Source organism: Bufo gargarizans, chromosome 7 (genome assembly GCF_014858855.1).
Source record: "Bufo gargarizans isolate SCDJY-AF-19 chromosome 7, ASM1485885v1, whole genome shotgun sequence".
NCBI lineage: Eukaryota > Metazoa > Chordata > Amphibia > Anura > Bufonidae > Bufo > Bufo gargarizans.
The window spans coordinates 127,152,376-127,175,561 of NC_058086.1; the positions used below are offsets into that span (position 1 = coordinate 127,152,376).

At 42.6% G+C, this 23,186-nt stretch overlaps 1 protein-coding gene and 1 long non-coding RNA gene across 3 annotated transcripts in view; one reads left to right on the forward strand and one right to left on the reverse strand.

Annotated features, from left to right (window-relative positions):
• LOC122943123 (complement factor H-related protein 1-like) overlaps positions 1-23,186 on the reverse strand; it is a 363,452-nt gene that overhangs the window by 83,977 nt on the left and 256,289 nt on the right. The window contains exons 7-8 of one of the 2 annotated variants that reach the window (XM_044300590.1): positions 10,685-10,864; positions 7,589-7,839 (exon numbers count right to left, since the gene is read on the reverse strand). In XM_044300590.1, coding sequence (XP_044156525.1) covers positions 7,808-7,839; positions 10,685-10,864 — 212 coding nt within the window. In that variant the 3' untranslated portion in view covers positions 7,589-7,807. Of the gene's footprint in view, positions 1-7,588; positions 7,840-10,684; positions 10,865-23,186 lie in introns of those variants that run through there. The other variant, XM_044300591.1, reaches the window with a different exon arrangement.
• Positions 21,555-22,684, forward strand: LOC122943125. The gene is made up of 3 exons (XR_006390830.1): positions 21,555-21,856; positions 21,926-22,015; positions 22,572-22,684. It is a non-coding gene; the product is annotated as an uncharacterized LOC122943125 (long non-coding RNA).

Below are 23,186 nucleotides of genomic sequence, written 5' to 3' on the forward strand. Positions count from 1 at the left end.
AGGTGGCAGTAGGCCTGCCTGCAAGTCGTGGCGGTGTCACCAACTCCGCTGCAGAGCCATGCATTCCATGCTTGGCAGCCGTCAGCAGGTTGACCAAATGCGCAGTGTAGGTGATATACCTGCCCTGACCGTGCTTTGCAGACCAGGTATCAGTGGTCAGATGGACCCTTGCCCCAACACTGTATGCCAGAGATGCCATGACTTCCTTTTCAATCACTGAGTAGAGGTTTGGGATTGCCTTATTAGAAAAAAAAATTCGTCCAGGTACCTTCCACTGTGGTGTCCCAATAGCGACAAATTTTTTGAAGGCCTCAGACTCCACCAGCTGGTATGGTAAAAGCTTGCGGCTAAGAGTTCTGTCAAGCCAGCTGTCAGACGCCGGGCAAGGGGGTGACTCTGTGACATTGGCTTCTTACGCTCAAACATTTCCTTTACAGACACCTGACTGTGGGCAGATGAGATGGAACTGCTGAAGGTGAGAGGCGGAGTGGCGGGTGGTTGAGAGGGGGTAAGGAGGACAGCAGTGGTTGACGTGGCTGAAGATGCTGGACCAGGAGGAGGATGGTGGCTTTGACCTTGTGTGCTGATTCTACTCGTCATCATGTGTTGATCCCATAGGCGTTTGTGATGTGCGATCATGTGCCTTCGCAAAACAGTTGGCACAGGTTGCAAATGGCATCGCTTTTGTCAGAGGCAGACACACAAAAAAAATGCCACACTGCTGAGCTTTGCAATGACGGCATTCTGGTGGTGGCAACAGCATGCGTTGATTGGCGTGCTGTCTGGCTGACCCCAGGTGCTGATACATGCTGTGTGACTGTGCCACTAGCTCCTTGCGACGACCTCCCCCTGCTTCCAACTCGTTTCCTCCTTCTCTCTGTCTCCCCTTCTGAACTTTCCCCCTCTTCTTCTTCTCTTCGAGCAGGCACCCACGTGGCATCCACATATCGTCATCATCAACCACTTCACTTGTATCTGACACCTCAGCAATGGAAGCAGCAGTGGGTACATCATCATCATAACACTGTACGTCCATGTGTGTAATGCTGCCTGACAGACATATCCCTGTTATCTACATCCCCTGGCAATAATGGTTGCGCATCACTAATTTCATCTAACTGATGTGTAAATAACTCCTCTGAGGGATCAATTGAAGCGGCTGTGGTGGTAGTGGTGGCGGCGGGCGGGAGAGTGGTAACATGAGAGCAGGTGACCAAAACTGAGCTGGAGGAGGATGGTGCGTCAAGGTTCTTAGTGGAAGCTGTTGAAGATTGGGTGTCCTGTGTAAGCCAGTCAACAATTTTCTCCAAATTTTTTGGGTTCAGGGTACGTGGCCTCTGAACACTGGGCATTATTCCAGGGCCAGTGGAAATCACAGCACCACGACCACGACGGCAACTGCGGGTGGCCTGCCTTTGCCTGTCATTTTTTTTTTAATGTGAAGTAGTACTATGCGTGCAAGGTACTGTGCCAACCTATATAAGTGGTGGGCACTGGGCAGTGGTCACAGTACAGTATGTGTGGCCCTGACACACACGGGCTTGCAAATGTGATTAGATCACAGAAAAAATGTTAATAGATTTTTTTTTATCTGCAAGGTATTTGAGTGAATGACACCCTGTAACGGTATGAGTGCAGGCCTACCCACCGAGGATACGGGTGCAAAATCCACAAGGGCAGCGGCAGTGCCCCAATAATATGGTTAAAGAAAAATTGGACTGCACTCCAGATAAAAGTGAAAAATACGTGAAGCTTTATTCACCCATGATATGGCAACTCTGCGACGTTTCGGCTCACAAGAGCCTTCTTCCAGCATAGAAACAGTGAAAGTGACGACATATAAAGGCATGTCTAAAATGACTGACCAATCGTATTATGATTGCAATCATGAATAAATTAAACACATATGGTACATATAAATAAAGTGCATGTGCATAGAATTATAAATGCTTAAGAGATCCGCATCACAGGAACCTTATCCCTGCGTGTTAATCATATGAATAAATAATATATGAATAATACAATGTGTACAATAAAGTGAGTGATATATCAGATAGAGATCGTAGAAATCGCACCTCTCGATGAAATGGCGTCCGCTTACACCATCGTGTTTCCTTGAGCGTCTCTGTTCCTTCACTGCGCATGCCCAGATTCGCGTCATCATCTCTGTCATACAGCTTTCAGGTGACGCATGCATCCTAGTTATATCGGAGGCACCGGGCAACATTGCCCAACTAATACATAAATATAATGCATAAGTGCCTTCAATGTGCAAAATGCTTTCTTATATGATATATTGAGCCGCAGTAGGTACATCCTACTAAATCAGCATGTGAGGAAGGCGCCAACTTTGTCAAGATGGATCCCACCCACTACGCGGCATGTGTCAGAGGGGGACACGTCAATGTACCCGACCCGCACCGCCAGAGTAATTACTGAGAAAACGCAGCCATAAGAGGAATTCTTAAAAGAAAGCATTTACAAATAGAAATAAGAGAAAATGTTTTTTTCTTTTATGTCTGGAAATACGCAGTGAGAAGATTTTAGATGTTGCAGCATAATTCCATTGTCATCGAAGAGGGCCAGTTCAACGATCTCCATCCAAACTTCTTATAAAATTGCAAAATAGTTCTAAAAGGCAAAGAAAAATTAACAAATTAACTACAGAATTAAATACTCCGTATAATATACATTTTTGGTATTATCACTGTTTCAAGGCACAAATATACCATACCAAGAAGGAAGAACAACACATACAGGGAAAATATGGTTCAGCCTCCATACAGACTTTTTATCTAAATTCTACATTAAGTCCTATTGGATGCAGACTATCCAGGACATGAATCCATCTTAATTCTCGCTTTTTCAAGATTGCCAGACGGTCGCCACCTCTCCTGGGCATTGCAACATGGTCGATTATCCAGCATCTTAGGTCCCGTTCACCATGATGAAGGGATCCAAAATGTCTGGAAACCGGTAAATCGGTGCGACTTTTCCTAATTGAATTCCTGTGATTGTTTAACCTAACTTTCAGTTCAGTAGATGTTTCCCCTACATATATTAGATTACATGGACATGATAAAACATAAATTACGTATGATGACGCACAGGTTAGATGGAATCTAATGGGATATTCTTGTGAGTGGATGCACAAAAGATTTTGACTTGCAAATATAGCGACAATTGACGCAGTTGAGACACGGGAAACATCCCAGTCCCGCTTGCGTCAACGGCCGCTGAATGACATGTCTTTTAGGACCTACATCTGCTTTAACCAGATAATCTCTTATATTCTTATTTTTGCGATAGGATAACAGAGGGGGATTTTTGAATTCAGGGACATCTTTGATTCCTTTACTAAGAATATTCCAATTCTTTTTTAGAATCTGTCCTATCTCTACACTGTAATTGGAATATGTAGACATGAATGGTATCCTCTGAGTTTTTTGAAGAGTAGGTTGTGCACGTTCTGTGTTACTATCAAGGATTTTACTTTTCTGTTCATTTAACAATTTGCGAGGATAGCCACGTTCTCTGAATTTGCCAACCATCATGTCTAGTGTGGTCGGCAACTCAGTGTGGTCAGATACGATTCGTTTTGCCCTCAAGAATTGAGATTGAGGAAGATGTTTAATCAGGCTGCGTGGGTAATTGCTTTCAAAGCGTAGAATTGTGTTTCTGTCCGTCGGTTTGACGAACAAACCCGTACTAACTCTACCTTCGTCCAATTTAACATTAGTGTCTAAAAATGACAAATTGGTTTCAGAATAGGATATAGTGTACTGAAGATCGGCATCTATACTGTTCAAATAATCATGAAATTGAATCAACTGTGTTTCAGTACCAGTCCATAGGAGGAAGACGTCATCTATGTATCTCCACCACCTCAGAACATGTTGAAAGTGGTGGGATACATAGATAAAGTCCTCCTCCACATGGCGCATATATATATTCGCGTACGTTGGGGCCACATTTGACCCCATCGCAACGCCGCATTTTTGATTGAAGAAGGTGTCTTGAAACAAAAAATAATTATTCTCAAGAATCAATTTCAAAAGAGAAATAATAAATCATTTTGTCTCCATAGAGATGTTTGTGCCTTCAAGATATTTATTGACCGCTCCAATACCTTTCTCATGTCCTATTGATGTGTGTAAAGATACTACATCAAAGGACACAAGAAGTAAGGATTTTGCATTACTAGTATCCACAGATCTTAACTGTTCCAAAAAGTGCCCTGTGTCTTTAATATAAGATTCTCCAGCTGTTGAAAAATGCCTCAACATTTTGTCCCAAAAAATGGCTATTCTACTAAATACAGAGTCTAAACCTGATACGATGGGGCGACCAGGAGGATCCACTAGACTTTTATGCACTTTAGGCAATATATATATCACAGGAGTAACAGGAAAAGGTACCTCCAAATATTCTCTTAAGTCATCATCTATAATACCCGCCACCACCGCATCAGACAGACTCTTTTTAATAGTGTTCATTATAACAAATTTTAAGTCACTCTGCAGGATACCATACACGTTAGTGTCTTCCAATTGACGCTGAATTTCTTTAATGTATTTTGATGTATCAAGTACAACTACCCCCCCGCCCTTATCAGCGGGTTTGATTGTTATGTGGGAGTTGTCCTTGAGTTGCGCCAAGGCCTCCATTTCTGCAAATTGGGATTTTTCAATGTATTTGATTCTCCCAAGGAAGATTTTAAAATTTTTTATATCTCTTTTGACCACAGAAATGTAGGCCTCTATTGCTGGCTCATTGACAATCGGGCTAAAGGTACTTTTGTTTGTCAATCCTAATTTTTTTAGTGTTAATTCACTAGAGTATGTTTGTAAATGAGTGCTAGTACCCCTAAAAAAAATTTTCAACTTCACAGAGCGAAAAAAACAATTTAAATCAATTTCTAAATCGAACCAATTTACCTTGGAACTGGGGCAAAATGAGAGTCCTTTGGACAGAACACTATGCTGTGCTTCAGTCAGTTCCATTGAGGACAAATTGAAAACTATGGTCTCTTTTTGTATGTGGATGCCTTCATCGACTGCAGTCTGGTCCTGTTGTAGCGTTGTTTTTGTCTTCCTTCTATATCTGGAGCCACCTCTTCTGGTTCTTGTTCTTTTCTTTTCTTTATATCCTGGCCGTTCCCTAAAAAAACGGCATTATCTTCATCTATAGATGGTTGTGTATTCTTTCTCTTCTTCTTATTGTCACGGTTAAAACCCATGTTGGAAAGATCTGAGTGCCACGCATAAATATCGCATTTTCTATAATCTTCAGTATCACGTACCCACTTGTTCCTTTTTCCTTCTTCCAATTCAGCCTGCAATTTAGTCAATTGACTTTTCATTTCATCCTTGTATTGTAAAAGGTCATCTTCAGACAATAATGTTTGCAATAAACGTTCCACCTCAAGTAAATCATCAGAGAGTGTTACTACTTCAATTTGTAAAAATTCAATATTTAGCAAGATATAGTCCATGAGTATCTGTTAGACAAAGTTTCAAATCTTTTGCAAAATGTATAATTTGTTGGGAAAAGGTTAGGGCGCAGATTGGAGCGCATGCCCCTCGGTATCTTTTTTTCTTTGTAATATTGTCCCAGTGTGGCCATATGCAATTTCATGGCAATAAGACGTCTAGACAAAGTAATATACTTGCGTTTAAGTTCTTTTGAAGTAGGAGCCTGTAGAAAAGAAGCGTCGCTTTCAATCCCCTGCATGATGCGGTCGACCTCCTCAGCCGTATGTGTCGCCATAGGGTGTTTCATTAGAAGACATTATGAAAGTTTTCAGGTGTGCTCACCCACGGTACCGATATAAATTGAAGAAAATCCAGCGGGAGCACCACCCAGGATGCGGGTGCAAAATCCACAAGGGCAGCGGCAGTGAAAGTTAGGTTAAACAATCACAGGAATTCAATTAGGAAAAGTCGCACCGATTTACCGGTTTCCAGACATTTTGGATCCCTTCATCATGGTGAACGGGACCTAAGATGCTGGATAATCGACCATGTTGCAATGCCCAGGAGAGGTGGCGACCGTCTGGCAATCTTGAAAAAGCGAGAATTAAGATGGATTCATGTCCTGTATAGTCTGCATCCAATAGGACTTAATGTAGAATTTAGATAAAAAGTCTGTATTGAGGCTGAACCATATTTTCCCTGTATGTGTTGTTCTTCCTTCTTGGTATGGTATATTTGTGCCTTGAAACAGTGATAATACCAAAAATGTATATTATACGGAGTATTTAATTCTGTAGTTAATTTGTTAATTTTTCTTTGCCTTTTAGAACTATTTTGCAATTTTATAAGAAGTTTGGATGGAGATCGTTGAACTGGCCCTCTTCGATGACAATGGAATTATGCTGCAACATCTAAAATCTTCTCACTGCGTATTTCCAGACATAAAAGAAAAAACATTTTCTCTTATTTCTATTTGTAAATGCTTTCTTTTAAGAATTCCTCTTATGGCTGCGTTTTCTCAGTAATTACGCTGGCGGTGCGGGTCGGGTACATTGACGTGTCCCCCTCTGACACATGCCGCGTAGTGGGTGGGATCCATCTTGACAAAGTTGGTGCCTTCCTCACATGCTGATTTAGTAGGATGTACCTACTGCGGCTCAATATATCATATAAGAAAGCATTTTGCACATTGAAGGCACTTATGCATTATATTTATGTATTAGTTGGGCAATGTTGCCCGGTGCCTCCGATATAACTAGGATGTAGCGCATGCGTCACCTGAAAGCTGTATGACAGAGATGATGACGCGAATCTGGGCATGCGCAGTGAAGGAACAGAGACGCTCAAGGAAACACAATGGTGTAAGCAGACGCCATTTCATCGAGAGGTGCGATTTCTACGATCTCTATCTGATATATCACTCACTTTATTGTACACATTGTATTATTCATATATTATTTATTCATATGATTAACACGCAGGGATAAGGTTCCTGTGATGCGGATCTCTTAAGCATTTATAATTCTATGCACATGCACTTTATTTATATGTACCATATGTGTTTAATTTATTCATGATTGCAATCATAATACGATTGGTCAGTCATTTTAGACATGCCTTTATATGTCGTCACTTTCACTGTTTCTATGCTGGAAGAAGGCTCTTGTGAGCCGAAACGTCGCAGAGTTGCCATATCATGGGTGAATAAAGCTTCACGTATTTTTCACTTTTATCTGGAGTGCAGTCCAATTTTTCTTTAACTATATATATATATATATATATATATATATATATATATATATATAATAAAAAGCACACTGATGTACCAGCCCTGAAAAGGGCTTTTTGGGGTGCTGTCAGGACGCTGTCCTTACAGCAGATGAGTCTGTGGACACAGAACGATGCCCTAGCTAACGCTTTCCCTATTGAATCAGCAGCAGTACTCTCCCTCCTCTCACTGTGAATGCAGCTTCCAAATTAATCTAAAATGGATGCTGTCCAGGAGGTGGGAGGGTCTGGGAGGGAGGGTCTGCTGCTGATTGGCTGGAATGTGTCTGCTGACTGTGAGGTACAGGGTCAAAGTTTACTCAATGATGATGTATAGGGGGCGGACCGAACATCGCATATGTTTGCCCGCAGCGGCGAACGCGAACAAGCTATGTTCGCCGGGAATTATTCGGTGAATAGTTCGGGACATCACTAGTTGAGATGACTTCTCAGTCTGACACCATGCCTTGGAGCCAAGGGTCACAGAATTTCTCCTTCTCCTCCTCCTTGCAGCCCCGGAGAATCCTTTTAGTGCCATCCTGTATGTCTTCACTGTCCATTCTTTTTCATAGAAGTGGAAACAAAATCCCACCAGGCCCTACAAAGGATAGTCAAGAGAGTTTCCCATTAGATGACTTGTGTGAGAGCAGTCAGCATTTAGACTACCCTGAAGAGGCTGATGATTGTGTGTTAGACAGGAACTGGGAGCAAGACCAGGGTGCTGAGAATGAGGAGGAGGCAATATCAGGACAGGAGGGTGGTGGCACTGGCAGCAATAAAGAGCAGAGGTGACATACCTCCCAAAGAATTGCCAGGGCCGTATCTGCTCAGGGATCTGGTGATGCCACTGATACTGTTGGTGCATTAGGCCCAAAACGTTCCAGAATTATGCAAAGCAAAGCTGCCTCTAGCTCCGTGCAAGTGTCTCCTGTCTGGCAGCATTTTCCCATGCAGAAGCATTGCCCTGTGCAAGCTCTTCAAGAGTAAAATAAGCCATCGGCAGTCAAACAAACATAGGCAGCACAGCTCTATTGAAGCACATTAAGCGGCATCACCCCATACCTTCAGCAAATAGAGGTGGCAGCCAGCTATCACAAGAAAAGTTTCCTCCTTGTCTCTTGCGGCACCAGACAGTATGGTGTCTTTCAGTGTCAACATGACTTTCCACTTCTCACACTTCTCTTCCTCTTTCGCTTCCTTGTCAGTCATCAGTCAACAAAATGCATGGCCAGCAAACCACTAGTGTGCAAGCTTAATTCCCACCTGGTGGTACAATGCTGTACCATTTAGTAGAGTCTGCTGCCTTTAGGGAGCTGATGGTGTGCACTCAGCCTCGCTGGAAGATAGCTACTAGACATTATTTGCCTGAAAAGCCATTCCTGCCTTGTACGTCTCTCACCACCAGGAAACGTGGGTCACTCTCACTGTACAGCAAGGTAATTTACAGGCAGGCACAGTACATATCTTCCAAGGCCTACTGAGCTAATGTTTTTGTGGCATCAGCCAGACAGTGCCCCAGCAACAAGGCCTGGTACAATTGACCACATTGGATTTTGTCGGACTGGCTCCCAGAGCAGGCATGTGTCCACTTTCTGAACCTCCTCTTCCATAGACACTCTCTTGTCCCCAAAAGCAGCAGGGCACAGAGTCACTCCCAGACCTCTTCCTTTCTATCATAAGTCAAGTGTTGCCATGCAATGTTGTAGTTATTGGCCTATCCGAGAGTAGCCATAAAGGTAAGCAGTTACTAAACTACATCAAGCAGCAAATATCCCACTGCCTGTCACCCAGCCAACTCCAACTGGGTAAGGTGGTCAGCAACAATGGTCACAACATTATGGCCACCCTGAACCTGGGGGAAATAACACATGCTCCTTGCACGACGAATTTCATTAATCTTGTTCTGCAATTCATTTTATAAAAGTACAGTGGCTTGCGCAATGTGCTGCAATGTTCAGGAGACTCATCTTGCATTTCAGCCATTCCTACGTGACAAGGAATGCTCTCATGAACTTAGAGACAAAATAGGTCTGTCGCTACACTGTCATGGAAGTCCTAGGTGAAGGAGAATGCTGATGATGATGACACAGGTTATGATGACACCCAACTGTCTCAGTGGAGGGCAGAGCCAGAAAGAACTGGCTCTTTCGGCACACTGGCCAGAATGGCAAGATGTATGCTCTTTTTCTTATGCACTGAAAGGCATATCATTGACATCAAGCAGTCTGATGATTAAAGGATAGCCATGCTTTTAGACCTTTACTATCTAAGCAAAATGGGGGATTTTTTTCTTCCTGACAAAAGAGAAGTCAAATTACTTTATTACTAGGAAACACTCTGTATCCAACTTGCCGACCCCTACCGTTATCATATCTGAAGACCCTTGTTACCTATACTGCCACAACCAAAAGGAATCATTTTTCAAGGCTCATTCAGAATAAGCCACTCTTTCTCCTAATAATTAACACTTGTGCATGTATAAATATGAGCAGGCTTCTGCTGGACACTCGTCCAGAAAAAGACAATCTTTCTTCTGACAATTATCACTTGTGCATTTAGAAATACGGGCAGGCATTCGGTCCTTGCTAAAGCATAATTTTGGATACTTGTGCAGAAGGAGCCTTTTTTCTTTTGACATTAATGTGTGTATATACACAGGGGCAAGCATTTTCCTCTTTAAATCCTAATTTTTGGACACTCGGTACTAGCAAGCCACTGTCTATTTTCCATAACACCTTGTGTTTAAATACCACCTGCCCCCAGTAACAGATCATTTTTGTGAGCTTTGTAGTATAAAAAAGCATAACACATGCAACATCGCAGTGTGTTTTAAACCATGCTGTTTTTTAACACTCTCAAACAAGCATTTACCCATAGCTATGTATGACAGTGTCATGCTGATATTATTTGCTATTGCTGTTATTGCATTCAAGAGTTTAGGGAGGGGAGAAAAACAGCACAAAATGTATAAAAAATTTAAAAAGAGATACTAGAGGGTGACTAGAGAGTGTTATATCATATACCAATTTTCAGGGGAATTGAAGCAACTGCTATTTATGTAGAACTGATTTGAACATGAATTGATTTTTATTTATTTTTTCAAAAATTTGATGAATTGGAGACAAAACGAATTTCAAGAAATTGGCTCAGCTGTAATACTATTAGATAGAAAATGCATATTATTTCTGAAAGCTTCATTGTCAAATCTACACACAGTATATAGGTAATTATTTTCCATGTATTCTACCTATTAAAATGAGTATTCCCATAAATGTATTATATGAAAAATGTTATGAATGCCGTAAGCGGAGAAATTAAATAATATGAACATTGGGAAGCAGTGCTCCCCTTCCTTGCTGTCAGAGTGCCATTTATAAACAGTCTGATTGTGGTAATTGTTTAGTGAATGTCAAGTACAGTGCATGCATATACAGAAGACTTACTTGCAGCAGTACATCTCGGATAGTTTATCTTTCTCTGTTCACATTTGGCTTCAAGTTTATTTTCTGCCATCATTCCGTCATTACACTGAAATAGGATTGTTTGACCATGATCCACCACAGTGCTTAGATTGTAATGAATATTATTGGCAATCATAGTCGATTGTTGTAATACACAAAAACCTGGAAAATAAATATTAATTTACATTGTTACTGATGTGTATTCATTAGGCACAAGGAATGAGCGGATTGATTCTACACAAATCAAATTTGTTAAAAATTTCCCAAAAGACAGAAATTTCTTCAAATAAAAAACTTACTACATGATTTGTTCAACGTGGTGGCCACAATTTTCAAATCAGAAGAGATCTGTGACCAAAAAGGGTACATTTTTGGATTGTTTGTAAGAAAAAAATTACAAATGCTGTCTTTGGAAATAATCCTAGGAGAAGGCGCTCAGAGTCAGGGAAATCAGGGCCCTTTCGATTCAAACTGAGTATATTCTGATGAAAGGAACCTGTCACATCAGATAAGTCCTAATAACTACAGTACCACGTGGATAGTACCTCTGAGCTCATATCAGCCATTTGTATCTCTATACTCACCTTCACTCCCACACAGTGTGCCAACAAACCATCAGTGTAATACATGGAGTACACAAACATGATGAAGAGGACTCCAAGAGGAATCCTCTCAATGCATTACACAGATGGTTTGTGGACATGCAGCATGGAAACGAGGTTGAGAATAGGCTGATCTGAACTCAGAAGCAGAAGTCTTAATGTAGTATTGTAGTTAATAACAACTGGTCTGAGGTGACAGATTCCATTTAAAATAGTCACAAATTTTCGTAATGAGAATTTTTCGTAATGAGAATTTTTGTAATGAGAATCAATGAGATCGTGAAAACTCAGATCCAATGGTATATTCTAACCCCCAGGCGTTCCCATGGTGATGGGGACGCTTGTCGGGGAGGAGTATGCCAAAGTGGAACTGTACAGATAAAAAAAAAAAAAGACGAATATTCTAGAAAACGAATATATTCTTTTTTTTTTATATTCGTAATATTCAAAAACAAGAATATATTGCAATAGAGCGAATATTCAAAACAAACAAACAAATATAGAGCAATTTAGCTAATATAGTGCTATAATCTTCTTTGTCTAATATACTGAAGTTCAGATAAAAAAAATTACAACTATTAAACACATATATTATACCACTATATTAGCTAAATTGTTCTACATTTGTTTTTTTGTGAATATTCACTATATTGCTATATATTCTTGCTTTAGAATATTATGAATATTTAAAAAAAACTAATATATAGCACTATATCGAATATATTTGGTTATTAGAATATTCGTCTTTTTTCCATCTAAAGTCATGATTCCTCCCTGCTTAAGTTACTTCACAGGAGCCTACCAGCCGAGATAGTAGCGGTGCGGGTGTTCACAGAGGCAGCGTTGGCAGGCAGTCAGCGCAGAGTGTTGGGGTAAAAATGCCATACTCGGCGGTTTGGCAATTTTTTGTTAGGCCACCGGAGGAGGTGAACATTACAAAGGTGGTCAGGGTGCCAAGGTTGGCACCACGGCCCTGCGTCAACACATGCAGGGTCACCATAAAGTGGCCTGGGAGAACTGTTGCTCTGATATGGTGGTCCAGCCTGCTGCAGCAACCGCTACATCACCCAGTGGCATGCATCCAATTTCATGCAGGCTCCACCACCTCAGCTGAAGGGAGCTGTCTGTCCTTCCCATAATCTGCTGTTCCTGATGCTCCTGCTCCTCGTACTCCTATTTTTTGTCAGTCATTCCTTCAGCAATCGATCACCAAAGCGATTGCCAAGAGACAACAGTATGTGTGCACTCATCCAACGGCGCAGAAGCTAAATGTGCTCCTGGCCAAGTTCCTGGTGCTGCAGTCCCCCCTTTCCAAGGAGTGGACTGCACCATTCAGAGAACTGATGGCTTCTGACAGGGTGGAGAGTCCCAAGCTATCATTTATTTGCCAAAAAGGCAGTACTAGCCCTGCACACATATGTAGAACAGAAGGTGGGCCAGTACTTGAGCCTGCCTGTGTCTGCCAAAGTGCACGGCAGCGCCGACATGTGGAGCTGTAACTACAGTCAATGACAATATATGTACTTTACGGACCACTGGTTCAATGTGGTAAATGTGGTTCCTGCCCAGCCACACTAGCAACTTGGCCAGATGACGCTGCCTCCACGTCTAACATCTCACGCCGTTGGTACTGCGACAATGTCCGCATCTGCCTCCTCATCCTCCCCGTGTCCTCAGCCTCTACTGCAGGGACAATACACAGTGCTCCTCCAGCATACCACATGTGAAGGGCACGGCAATGTCACACTGTTCTGCACCTAGTTTGCCAGGGCAAACAGAGTCACACGGGGGAGGAACAGCTCCAACTCCTTTATCAAGAAATTGAATCCTGGCTTTCTCCTCGACAACTTAAAATCGGAACCATGGTGACCGACAACGGGAAAAACATGGTGTTGGCGCTGTATCAATGAGGGCTGAGCCATGTGCCCTGCATGGTGCACCTGTTCAGTATGGTTGTAAAGCGGTTCCTGAAGTCTTCACCCCATCTGCAAGACATCCTAGAAAAATCCAGGAAACTTTGCATGCACTTTAGACACTTAATTTGTCAGTCTCCAGGACTATGGGATGAACAACGTCATTACACTGCTTCATGTACTGCAACAGATGCTGCTAAATCTGGCTAGCCAGGGAACAGGAGAGGTGGTGACCACATCTCATGGCCACATGAGCCCTGTGGGGACTGAACTAGAGGAGGAGGACATTCGAGCACAAGCAATAAGTAGAGAAATTGTTTTTTTTTTTCTACACAGGTGACAGGAGAGGAGGAGCAGGAAAAGCCGGGGGAGCTATAGGGTGATGAGGAAGACGAGGCAGATGACCCAGACACACTGTGGCAGTATGCAGTGGAGATGGAGGCAGGGAGTCCCCTCCGAGTCACTTGCGCAAATGGCCCGATGCATGCTCACTTGCTTGTGTAGGGACAGCCGAAATGTCCCCATTCACCAGAGGGATGATTACTAGCTCTCCATAATGTTAGACCCTCGCTACCGATCCAAAATGGGGACCTTTTTTACAACTGCTGAGAGGGAGGGCAAACTAAACTACTATCAAGACATCCTATGTTGTCAGTTGGCCACTGCCTATGTGCGTTATCACCCATCCTCACGCAGGTCTGACTGGGGGTGGTCCTCTGCGCTCACATTCCACTGCTGCATCTGCTGCCAAGTGCTCTTACAGCCACACACCATCTTCAGCTGGTACTGGTATTGCTCCTCACCTCCCCACTATGTCACTGGGCCAATCTGGTCTCCTCATGCTGCTGCCACCTCACTACTATGTCAATGGGCCACTCTGTGGTCCCATCATGCTGCTGCCACCTCATCACTATGTCACTGGGCCACTCTATGGTCTCCTCATGCTGCTGCCAGCTCACCAGTCTGTAGTCCCCTCATGCTGCTGCCACATCACCACTATGTGGTCTTCAAATGCTGCTGCCACCTCACCACTATGTCACTTGGTCACTCTGTGGTCTTCTCATGCTGCTGTCACTTCACCACTATGGCACTGGGCCACTCTGTGGTCTTCTCATGGTGCTGCCACCTCACCACTATGTCACTGGTCTAATATGTGGTCTCCTCATGCTGCTGCCAGCTCACCACTATGTCACTGGTCCAATATGTGGTCTCCTCATGCTGCTGCCACATCATCACTCTGTGGTCTCATCATGCTGCCGCCAATACACCAGTATGTAAATGGTCCACTCCTTGGTTTCCTCATGCTGCTGCCAACTCACCACTATGTCACTGGGCCACTCTGTGGTTTCCTCCTGCTGGTTCCACCTCACCACTCTGTCATTGGGCCACTCTGTGGACTTCTCATGCTGTTCCCACCCTCCTCACTCCATGACTGGGCCACTATTTTGCCTTTTTGGCCTGGTTGACATCATTTATTTATTTGACCCTTCTGATCTGTCAGAAGGAAGGAAAAATGAAACTCACAACAGATCCTGTTTATGGAGCAGCTGTTAGGCCTGTATGACATGGTCCCTATTTTGCATCAGAATTGGCTTATGATTTGGTAGCCAAAAGCAGGAGTGGGTACAAAACATAGAAGACATGCAAAGATTCCATTCACGTGTCATCTCTGTTTTGGATCCACTCATGTTTTTTTTTTTGGGCTTTAGCAATACTGATGGATTACTGACCAAATGCTGACAGGATCCGTTTTTTGGGGGTTATTGTTCTGACGGATCACCCTCTTCACTCTGTCAGAGGGGCTCTACTTGTATAAGCGTTTATTAGAACAGGTTCTGTAGACATCTATGTGGAATCAGCTGACAACAGTGTAAAAGGAGTGCGCTCTTTCACACTATAGTAGGATCTTGGGCCTCTGCATGGTTCTGTATAACAGATGCTAACATTGACCTGTAAGCCTGAGTTCACACTTGAGTTATTTGGTCAGTTTTGGCCCTGTAGTTGACCAATTGAGTGAAGTGTGAAGTGATTATAAGAGCGATGCCTGTCATCTGTGTGTAATACTGACTAAAAGTATTGTTTTACTACCACAGCAGACACCCGGTGCGTGTTACTGTAAGACACAGTGTTCTACACCACTTTACAGGCTATCTGCAGCAAGTAAATAGCTGTTTTTTAACGCAATTCACTACAAATAAATTCAGATCGAATCAATCTTTTCGGAAAATTCGGCTAACCGACCAAATCAAATTTTTTAGAAATTCGCTCATCTCTAGTTAATACGATGGGCGAGGAAAGCTTTGCAACGAATCAGATTTTTCCTAAGCTTCGGATCAAATTCTGCTTTGGATGCTTCGATTTGCTCAACGCCTACAATTGACCTACCTGGGACCGGATTTTTATTTAGATACTTTACTGAGACTTTATATGTTGTTGCATTCTCAAGAAGTCTCATTGCCACGTTAATGTATTCTTGGTTCTCCATAATTACTAAATTACGTCCCTAGTCAGAGGATTTAAATTCTATGGCCCTGATTTATCATAAGCGTATAGAGAAGAAATAGTGTGCTCATAAAAATGATACCTTTATTATAAATGGAGTAGCAAACTGCTCAAATGGTGACCATGACCTAACAAAAGATTTGTTAAGTCTTTTGACTCCTGCTGTGATTATGATACCACAAGAAAATAAAAATTCTTTATAGGGATAAGGCTATAGTCATACACGTGATTAGATATTTATATTCACGGACAGGTGATGAGGGGTATTTAGAGGGAGCGGAGTAACTCTCCCTGGGTGTCCCTAAACATCTAGGCCCTAAGCCCAGGGATATCCCCAGATGGTAGAGATACCCTGTCCCCGTACCTATGGCTATAGTCAACCTATAATAACCCTACTTAGATGATGAATACTTAAGATGAATACATATAAGTCCAACGCGTTTCACCTGCGCCTGGCAGATCATCAGGGGGTGGTAGACAAACCCTAATTTGCAGGGCAAAAAAGGATACACAAGATAAATAAAGAAATGATATTTAGCTCCTGTATGCAGTCAGTGGGAAGTATAAGATTATACTGAGTCCTGTCAGTTGATGGATAGCCTGTAAACAAAGGATTGATATAAGAACTGCTTAAACAATGTCCACAGGGTTTCTGTTTCACATACTTACTGATCAGGAGGGACCCACTGTCTAACTTCACAGATGTGAGGGGGGAGCTGATGTGGCCGGTCTGTGGAAGCCAGTGCTCAGTATTTAAGCACTGGTATCATCTGACACTTCTGGATGCCGGTATTATGCATTTCCTGTTAGTGGAACGCATGGCATAGTTGCGATGCGTCACTTCCGGTACATGGCACGCATGGTGAAACGCATAATACCGGAAGTGTTCGCATAACTTCCGGTCTCTGAGGGCAAATTGGAACGCATGAGGCTAAAGATAGATCGCACATGCGTCCTTTACAGTCGTTGAGGCACTTATAGAAGCGCAACTGATGGGAGATCCAGAAATGTATATAATTATGATCATTTAAAAAGGTAACCTTGATATACTGATAAATGTATGACGGATAGAGATACACAATAAAGCTCCGTTAATATATTCTGTTACACATATACAGACCGGCCTGATAGTCACAGGAGGGAGACATATATAGAGTATAGCTATAGTTAGATGCCACACGCAAACTTTATGGGATCCGCAGACTGTATAGGGCAGATGATAGTCCTGCCCCTATTAGTGGTACTTCTCGTACCTACATGGTCCATTAGTGAAAGGGACATTAAAGAAACAGGGGACAACCTCAAGTCCTGCAAAATGAATGGACCCGAGGTCACCGTTGTGATGATGATTCACATGGTTGGCCACAGATGTATCATTCTTTTTGACTGTCATTGACATGTTCACATATTCTACGTCTCAGCTCCCTATACGTTTTTCCTATAGAGTTTTTCGGAGAGGTGCACTGGCATATACAGTACAGACCAAAAGTCTGGACACACCTTCTCATTCAAAGAGTTTTCTTTATTTTCATGACTATGGCATCAAAACTATGAATTAACACATATGGAATTATATACATAACAAAAAAGTGTGAAACAACTGAGAATATGTCATATTTTAGGTTCTTCAAAGTAGCCACCTTTTGCTTTGATTACTGCTTTGCACACTCTTGGCATTCTCTTGATGAGCTTCAAGAGGTAGTCACCTAAAATGGTCTTCCAACAGTCTTGACGGAGTTCCCAGAGATGCTTAGCACGTGTTGGCCCTTTTGCCTTCACTCTGCGGTCCAGCTCACCCCAAACCATCTTGATTGGGTTCAGGTCTGGTGACTTTGGAGGCCAGGTCATCTGGCGCAGCACCCCATCCCTCTCCTTTATGGTCAAATAGCCCTTACACAGCCTGGAGGTGTGTTTGGGGTCATTGTCCTGTTGAAAAATAAATGATGGTCCAACTAAACACAAACCGGATGGAATAGCATGCTGCTGCAAGATGCTGTGGTAGCCATGCTGGTTCAGTATGCCTTCAATTTTGAATAAATCCCCAACAGTGTCACCAGCAAAGCACCCCCACACCATCACACCTCCTCCTCCATGCTTCACGGTGGGAACCAGGCATGTAGAGTCCATCCGTTCACCTTTTCTGCGTCGCACAAAGACACGGTGGTTGGAACCAAAGATCTCAAATTTGCACAGATTTCCACTGGTCTAATGTCCATTCCTTGTGTTCTTTAGCCCAAACAAGTCTCTTCTGCTTGTTGCCTGACCTTATCAGTGGTTTCCTAGCAGATATTCTACCATGAAGACCTGATTCACACAGTCTCCTCTTAACAGTTGTTCTAGAGATGTGTCTGCTGCTAGAACTCTGTGTTGCATTGACCTGGTCTCTAATCTGAGCTGCTGTTAACCTGCGATTTCTGAGGCTGGTGACTCGGATGAACTTATCCAGAGGTGACTCTTGGTCTTCCTTTCCTGGGACGGTCCGTATGTGAGCCAGTTTCTTTGTAGCGCTTGATGGTTTTTGTTACTGCACTTGGGGACACTTTCAATGTTTTCCCAATTGTTCGGACTGACTGACATTCATTTCTTAAAGTAATGATGACCACTCTTTTTCTTTACTTAGAATTTGTATTATGGAAAGAAAAAAGCAGCTAACAGTCTATTCAGTTGGACTATCAGCTGTGTATCCACTTGACTTCTCCACAACGCAACTGATGGTCCCAACCCCATTTATAAGGCAAGAAATCCCACTTATTAAACCTGACAGGGCACACCTGTGAAGTGAAAACCATTTCAGGTGACTACCTCTTGAAGCTCATCAAGAGAATGCCAAAAGTGTGCAAAGCAGTAATCAAAACAAAAGGTGGCTACTTTGAAGAACCTAGAATATGACATATTTTTAGTTGTTTCACACTTTTTTGTCATGTATATAATTCCACATGTGTTAACTCATAGTTTTGATGCCTTCAGTGTGAATCTACAATTTTCATAGTCATGAAAATAAAGAAAACTCTTTGACTGAGAAGGTGTGTCCAAACTTTTGGTCTATACTGTATATATGACCCCTTTAATTTTGCAGTTAATGAAATCACTCAAGGTATGTATATATTCGGTCATTGAACAGGTTACCGTTTTGGTTGGATTGATGTGTTTGCAGGCCTTACATGTCCCGCATTTAAAAATCCCTTTTGGTTGCCTGTCAAGCCAAGTGCCTTCTTTTTTTACACCTGAATAATGACTATGTACAAGTCTATCTTTCAGACTCCTCCCCTTACGGTATGTAACTTGTGGGAAGGGAGAGATAGCCTTCGAGAGATCTTTATCCATAGTTAGGATTGGCCAATAAGTTTGCAAAATGGCCAGAACCTCTCTATTGGCTACATCAAAAGTAGAAATCAGTCGGATCAGATTTGCATCATTCTTGTTTTTTGGTCTGGGTATCAAAAGATCCCCCCTCTTGCTGTTTTTGGCCATGTGAAAGGCCTCCCTCAAGATGGATTGAGGATAGCCTCTTTGCGTTAGCCTATTTTTCCATTTTCTCGATTCTTTATAAAAGTTTTCCCTATTAGAGCAATTTCTGCGCATGCGAAAATATTGTCCTTTAGGGATACCTTTTTTCACTGCAGGAGGATGGTAGCTGCCCCAATGCAGGATATTATTTGTGGCAGATGGCCTACGGAAAACTGTGGTGGTGAGATTGCCGTCTATTAACCTCACCTCCACGTCAAGAAACGTGATGCAATCACAATCAATCACGCTAGTGAACCTTAGGCCCACGTCATTGTCATTAAGGGCCGAAACGAAGCTATGGAACTTCTCTTGGCTGTCGTTCCAGATCAAGAAGATGTCATCTATAAAACGGGTCCAGAAGACAACCATGTCACCCCACCAAACAGTCCGGTCGGGAAACACATACCTGTCTTCCCACCAGACCAGGAGGAGGTTGGCGTAGGTCTGGGCACAAGGGATGCCCATTGCCGTCCCCCTGAGCTGATGGTAAAAGGACCCATTATATAGAAAGTAATTATGAGTAAGGGTATACTCAAGGAGACTTAAAATGAACTGATTATTACTCTAAAACTGGGTATCGCTTGATCTCAAAAAGTGTGCTGTAACTGCGAGGCCTTTATCATGTGGTATAGAGGTATAGAGTGATTCCACATCTATACTGGCGAGATAGCAGTGTGGATTCAGTGATATAGTTTCAATTTTCAGTAGAAAATCCATAGTACTTTGTCGAGATAGATCCTTTTACCATTAGCTCAGGGGGACGGCGATGGGCAGCCCTTATGCCCCGACCTACGCCAACCTTCTCCTGGGCTGGTGGGAAGACAGGTATGTGTTCCCCGACCGGACTGTTTGGTGGGGTGACAAGGTTGTCTTCTGGACCCGTTACATAGATGACATCTTCTTGATCTGGAACGACAGCCAAGAGAAGTTCCATAGCTTCGTTTTGGCCCTTAATGACAATGACTAAGGTTCACTAGCGTAATTGATTGTGATTGCATCACTTTTTTTGACGTGGAGGTGAGGTTGATAGATGGCAATCTCACCACCACAGTTTTCCGTAAGCCAACTGCCACAAATAATATCCTGCATTGGAGCAGCTACCATCCTCCTGCAGTGAAAAAAGGCATCCTTAAAGGACAATATTTGCGCATGCGCAGGAATTGCTCTAATAGGGAAAACTTTTATAAAGAATCGAAAAAATTGAAAAATAGGCTAACGCAAAGAGGCTATTTACAATCCATCTTGAGGGAGGCCTTTCACATGGCCGAAAACAGCAAGAGGGGGGATCTTTTGATACCCAGACCAAGAAACAATTATGATGAAAATCTGATCCGACTGATTTCTACTTTTGATATAGGCAATAGAAAGGTTCTGGCCATTTTGCAAACTTATTGGCCAATCCTGACTATGGATAAAGATCTCTCGAAGGCTATCTCTCCCTTCCCACAAGTTACATACCGTAAGGGGAGGAGTCTGAAAGATAGACTTGTACATAGTCATTATTCAGGTGTAAAAAAAAGAAGGCACTTAGCTTGACAGGCAACCAAAAGGGATTTTTAAATGCGGGACATATAAGGCCTGCAAACACATCAATCCAACCAAAACAGTAACCTGTTCAATGAGTGATTTCATTAACTGCAAAACTAAAGGGGTCATATATATATGCCAGTGCAGCTGTCCGAAAAACTATATATGAAAAACGTATAGGGAGCTGAGAACGTAGAATATGTGAACATGTCAAGGACATAGTCAAAAGAATGATACATCTGTGGCCAACCATGTGAATCATCATCACAACGGTGACCTCAGGTCCATTCATTTTGCGGCACTTGAGGTTGTCCCCATGCCGGCCAGGAGGGTTGACTGGGACCGGAGGATACTCCAGAAGGAAATTGAATGGATCTATTGTTTCCGGTCCCAGTCACCAGTTTCATTTAGCTGGTTTTCCTTTTCGGTTAACTTGACCTTTCCCCTGTTTCTTTAATGTCCCTTTCACTAATGGACCATGTAGGTACGAGAAGTACCACTAATAGGGGCAGGACTATCATCTGCCCTTTATCTTACTTTGTTTCTCTTATGGGCCCCCCATACAGTCTGCAGATCCCATAAGGTTTGCGTGTGGCATCTAACTATAGCTACACTCTATATATGTCTCCCTCCTGTGACTATCAGGCCGGTCAGTATATGTGTAACAGAATATATTAACGGAGCTTTATTGTGTATCTCTCTATCCGTCATACATTTATCAGTATATCAAGGTTACCTTTTTAAATGATCATAATTATATACGTCTCTGGATCTCCCATCAGTTGCGCTTCTATAAGCGCTTCAATGACTGCAAAGGACATATGTGCGATCTATCTTTAGCCTCATGCATTCCAATTTGCGCCCCAGATACCGGAAGTTATGCGAACACTTCCGGTATTATGCGTTCCATCATGCGTGCCATGTACCGGAAGTGACGCATCGTAACTATGCCATGCGTTCCACTAAATGGAAATGGATAATACCGGCGTCCGGAAGTGTCAGATGATACCAGTGCTTAAATACTGAGCACTAGCTTCCACAGACCGGCCACATCAGCTCCCCTCTCACATCTGTGAAGTTAGACAGTGGGTCCCTCCTGATCAGTAAGTATGTGAAACAGAATCGCTGTGGACATTGTTTAAGCAGTTCTTATATCAATCCTTTGTTTACAGGCTATCTATCAACTGACAGGACTCAGTATCATCTTATATTTCCCACTGACTGCATACAGGAGCTAAGTATCATTTCTTTATTTATCTTGTGTATCCTTTTTTGCCCTACAAATTAGGGTTTGTCTACTACCCCCTGATGATTTGCCAGGCGCAGATGAAACGCGTCAGGGTTATATGTATTCATCATCTAAGGAGGGTTATTATAGCTTGACTATAGCCAAAGGTATGGGGACAGGGTATCTCTACCATCTGGGGATATCCCTTGGCTTAGGGCCTAGATTTTTAGGGACACCCAGGGAGAGTTACTCCCCTCCCTCTAAATACCCCTCATCACCTGTTGGCGAATATAAATATCTAATCACCTGTATGACTATAGCCTTATCCCTATAAAGTATTTGTATTTTCTTGTGGTGTCATAATCACAGCAGGAGTCAAAAGACTTAACTAATCTTTTGTTAGGTCATGGTCACCATTTGAGCAGTTTTCTGCTCCATTTAACCATTAATTTATAATAAAGGTATCGTTTTTATGAGCACGCTATTTCTTCTCTATACGCTTAACACTAAATGATGACGTGTTGATTATCTATATTATCAAATCAATATATATTTTTTCCTTAACCTGATATATCATACCTTCATTCCAGAATTCTGTCTTCAAAAAGTCTCAAAACATGGCTTCTGCGCATTTTTTAACTTGCGAAAAAACGTTGTGACTTTTTGCATTCTTACACCACTCACTCTATTAGGCTACTTTCACACTAGCGTTGTTTTAATCCGGCGTTCAATTCCGACACTGGAACTGCCCGCCGGATCCGGAAAAACGTGTGAAAACGGATTACATTTGAATCCTGATCAGGCTTTCGATCACAATGGAAAAATGCATTGGAAAAAACGGATCCGCCATTTATGGACTTTAACTTTTTTTTCACATTTTTCGGGTTTAACATGCAAAAGCCGGATCCGTTTTGACTGAACACACGGGGCCGGATCCGGCGTTAATGCAAGTCAATGGGAAAAAAGCCTGATCAGGCGTTCAGTCAAAGTGTTCAGGCTTTTTGGCCGGAGGTAAAAATACTGCATGCTACGTTTTTCTGAAAAGCCTGATCAGTCAAAAAGACTGAACAGAAGACATCCTGATGCATCCTGAAGGACTGACTCTCCATTCAGAATGCATTAGGATAAAACTGATCAGTTCTTTTCCGGATTTGAGCCCCTAGGACGGAACTCAGCGCCGGAAAAGAAAAACGCTAGTGTGAAAG